Below are 3,828 nucleotides of genomic sequence, written 5' to 3'. Positions count from 1 at the left end.
TATTTTTTTTTACCAATAAAGAAATTTTCATTGATTTACTCCTTTATATTTATTCCTTTATAAGCAGTTATATATTACTGTATTCTAAATATAATTAGCCTATGTTTTATCTCCAACTTTAAATGCTTTAATTTAGGCTATTTTGTAACAGCGCCACAGTTTAGCGCACCACGTAGAACACTCGGGAACCGCACCTGTGGCTGGCTGCACTGCTGCTTCGCACTCAGTATGGAATATAGGTAGTTTTGCTGTATTCATTCAGTTAGAACGCTACTTGTTTTGGCTTTAGTCGACAAAATGTCCAAGAAATCTAAATCTTTTGTCTGGCTGCATTTTACAAAAAAAGACGACAAGACTGTGGAGTGCAAGCTATGCGGCCTAAAGCTAACTTACCATAGCTCAACGACCAATATGGCCTATCACCTAAAAGCGGTAAGCGAGATATACACGTGTCAGACAGCTTGCTATGTCTAAAAGTTTATATATTTTATTGGTTATGTACTAGGCGCATCCCCAGGCCATGCCACAGGCGTCAGGAAGCACCCAGACGCAACTGGAGTTGGTCCATCCTCTGTCGGCGAAGAGAAAGGAGGACATCACCAAGGGGATTGTGCATTACATCGCCCAAGATATGAGGCCAGTCAACACAGTGGAAGGAGAGGGCTTTAAGAACATGTTTAAAATCGTCGAGCCAAGATATACTGTGCCAGCACGGGAGACTGTCATGCGTGCGCTACGTTCGCAGTTTGATGGACTTAAAGTAAATGTAAACCAGTTACTCCAATCCTCCGAGGCTGCAAGCCTCACAACTGATTTGTGGTCTTCGCTTAGAATGGAGGCATACATGACAGTTAAGGCCCATTTTATCGATGCGGACTGGAAAATGAATAGCGTTGTGTTAGAAACAAAGCAGATGGATGAAGCGCACACGGGAGAAAATGTTGCTGCGCGACTCACTCAAGTCGCAGACACTTACCACATTCCACCAGAGAAGCGGGTGTCAGTGGTAACGGACAACGCTGCCAACATGGTCCTCTCGGTGGAATTACTGAAGGGATCCGGTCAGTGGCCAGACGTGGAGTTGGTTAGGTGTGCAGGCCACACCCTGCAGCTGTGCGTAAATGCTGCCTTAAAAGAAGACCCGGTGTCGCGCACGGTGGCTGCGGCGCGCCGTCTTGTTGGGCACTTCAAAAAAGGGACACAAAGCAAAAACGGGTCTCAAAGAGAAACAGGTGCAGCAAAAAGCTCCTGAGCACGAACTCATCCAGGATGTGGCCACCCGGTGGAACTCCACCTGCTTTATGTTGGAGCGACTGTTGGAGCAGCGCTGGCCCATCACCGCCACTTTATCGGACCCCAATTACACTAAGAGGAGTGACAGCAGCACTTTGGACATGACAACAGAGCAGTGGAATATGGCTGAAGACATCACAGACGTTCTTAAGCCCTTTATTACATTGACCGAGCTGTTGTCGGAGGAGACTAACACATCCCTGTCTGCGGCCTTCCCAATGCTTGAGAATCTAAAAAAAAGTCATCTTGCCGTCACAGATAACGATAGTCCAACAAAGAAGAAGATGAAACTTAAGCTTGTGCAGGAAATAGATAGTCGATGGAAACTCAAAGACCGAGTTGTGATGACAAGCAGCCTGTACATTTTAGCTGCAGTACTGGACCCGCGCTTCAAACAGCTACCTTTTCTTAATGATGAGAAACGGGATGAGGCCTATTCTGAAGTCGTAAAACTTGCACAAAGGCTAAGCCTCTCAGGAGACAGCGCAGAGCAGACAGGGGATGATGAGGACCCGTTGGCAAAAAAACAGAAAACGGCAAAAGAGAAGGAGATAGCAATGCTTCTTTGTGGACATGGTGCAGAGGATGACCCTGATGAGCCAAGCGCACAAAGATCCTCTTGCGACGAAATGAAAGATTATCTTAAGGACAGAAGTAAAGTGGACACTGCTGGGCCACTTGCGTGGTGGAAAAATAACGAGGAGAGATATCCACGACTTGCTCGGGCAGCCAAACGCCTGCTCTGCATCCCTGCAACCTCCACTCCTGCAGAGCGCATATTTTCCAAAGCAGGATTTATTGTTAACAAGTCGAGGAGCTGTCTTTTACCCAAGAATGTGGACATGTTAGTGTTTTTGGCCCAAACATAAAAAAGGTGGACTAGGTCTGCAGATCCGTAAGTAGCCTTAACGGCTTTATTATGCTGGCTCAATAGATTGTGTTTTCTTATGTTTTGGTTTTTATTTGTACACTTTTAAAATTAACATTTGAAAATAGCCTAAATAATGTAACAAAACGAAAATAAACCTATATGCCTTCCTACTATACATCCCATTATTATTAGGATTGTTTTTTAGGCTATTTGGGTTTGTTGTGTGTTTGTTTTAAAACGCCTAGATCGGCTGGACAAAAGTTAACCCATAGCTTTGAAAGTAAAGAAGAATATACAGCCTGTATAAACGAGAGCTTTTGTTAGGATTTTTCATTATTTGGCAGTTTTAGCAGTTATATTTTTTGTAGCGTGTGGTGTGGTCAGGTGCGCGATTGTGACGGTCACTATAGACCTAGGACAGAGCTCCTCACTTTGCAGTTAAAAAAAAAATCACTTAATTTTCAAAGAATTGTATTATTATTATAGTTTTATGTATTATTGATGTTTTTTCGTTGTTTTATAAATGCTCTATGACAATTGTTTAATAAATGTTCAATCAAAATGCAAAACATTGCGTCTTTTCTTTTTTTTTTTTTTTAAGTCGACTGATCGTTGCGCAGGACAGGACTTTGGTCGACTAAGCATTTCTTTGGTTGACTACAGCCCTAGCTGCAGCCCTAAATCCTAGTCCTGTGCGAATAGGGCTTTAGAATTATAAGAAAAATTATGAGTTTCAGCTAACAATTTTTTATCAATTAATTAAAAAAAGGTTGTTTTGTTTTGAAGGAATAATGTCTTCATATATAATAAGCATTGCTAAATACTGTGTGGGCAGTACTAAATGCTTACTCATGTAGAGCTCCCCTCCTCTCGCTGACTTAAACTTCCTAAATCACAGGCATCTCAGCAGCAGCTGGAAGTCGCTTCTATTCAAATGCAGCCGTTCCCTTGAGCACACATGGCACAATGTTAATTACGATGAGTCTGGGCGAAAATTACTTTATTGATTTGCATCAGGCCAGCTAGTGTGAGAGAGAATACAGAGAGGCTGAGGCCGAATTTGACTGAGTCTAATCTTTATATAAAGCAACCTCTTCTGTCCAAGCTGCCGCGGCGAGTGTTTTAAGTCATTTGCGACAAATTTAGCGTGACCCCATAACGTCTTCATCAGTTATGCATCGCTGGCACTTTGTTGCTGAGGTGAAGCCACCCTGCTTTGGGGCGCAGCATTCCTCCATATGTTGGACAGTCTGATACGGCACTGCTGGCTGTTCAGCTACAGCTCCTCTGGGAGTGCTGCAGAAGTTCAGAGAGGGAAAGGGAGGTTGTGGGTTGAGGGGCAAAATAGAGCGGGACGAAAGAGGAAGAGATTGAATAGAGGGGGAGAGAGAGAAATAAAGAGAGGTCAGGGACCGGGGGGTGGGAGTAGAGGGACAGAGAGAGAGAAAATCTAATGTGCCAAGGAAAAGCGAGACAGACAGCGCCACTCTGGGCAATGGAGCTATCAAGATTGACAGGACTGGCCAGAGTCCAGGTGAGAGAAGAAGGGAAAAAAAAAAGACAGGATGTACAGGGAATTACGTGAACGGCTAGGGGCATGGCTTCAACAGCCATGTCTGGAAAACTGACAGCTGTAGATGAGCCAAGGGACACTGAAGAAGTAT

At 43.9% G+C, this 3,828-nt stretch overlaps 1 protein-coding gene across 1 annotated transcript; it reads left to right on the top strand.

Moving 5' to 3' along the window:
• Nucleotides 1-520: 520 nt before the first annotated feature.
• LOC118493912 (zinc finger BED domain-containing protein 1-like) lies at nucleotides 521-2,162 on the top strand. Its single transcript, XM_035995753.1, has 2 exons — nucleotides 521-1,117; nucleotides 1,269-2,162. The coding sequence occupies exons 1-2, from the start codon at nucleotides 521-523 to the stop codon at nucleotides 2,160-2,162; spliced, it is 1,491 nt and encodes a 496-aa protein (XP_035851646.1).
• The last annotated feature ends 1,666 nt before the right edge of the window (nucleotides 2,163-3,828 follow it).

This window comes from Sander lucioperca, chromosome 19, assembly GCF_008315115.2.
Source record: "Sander lucioperca isolate FBNREF2018 chromosome 19, SLUC_FBN_1.2, whole genome shotgun sequence".
Lineage (NCBI taxonomy): Eukaryota > Metazoa > Chordata > Actinopteri > Perciformes > Percidae > Sander > Sander lucioperca.
Note: the sequence above shows the minus strand (reverse complement) of the source record. Positions and strands in the feature narration are given on the sequence as shown.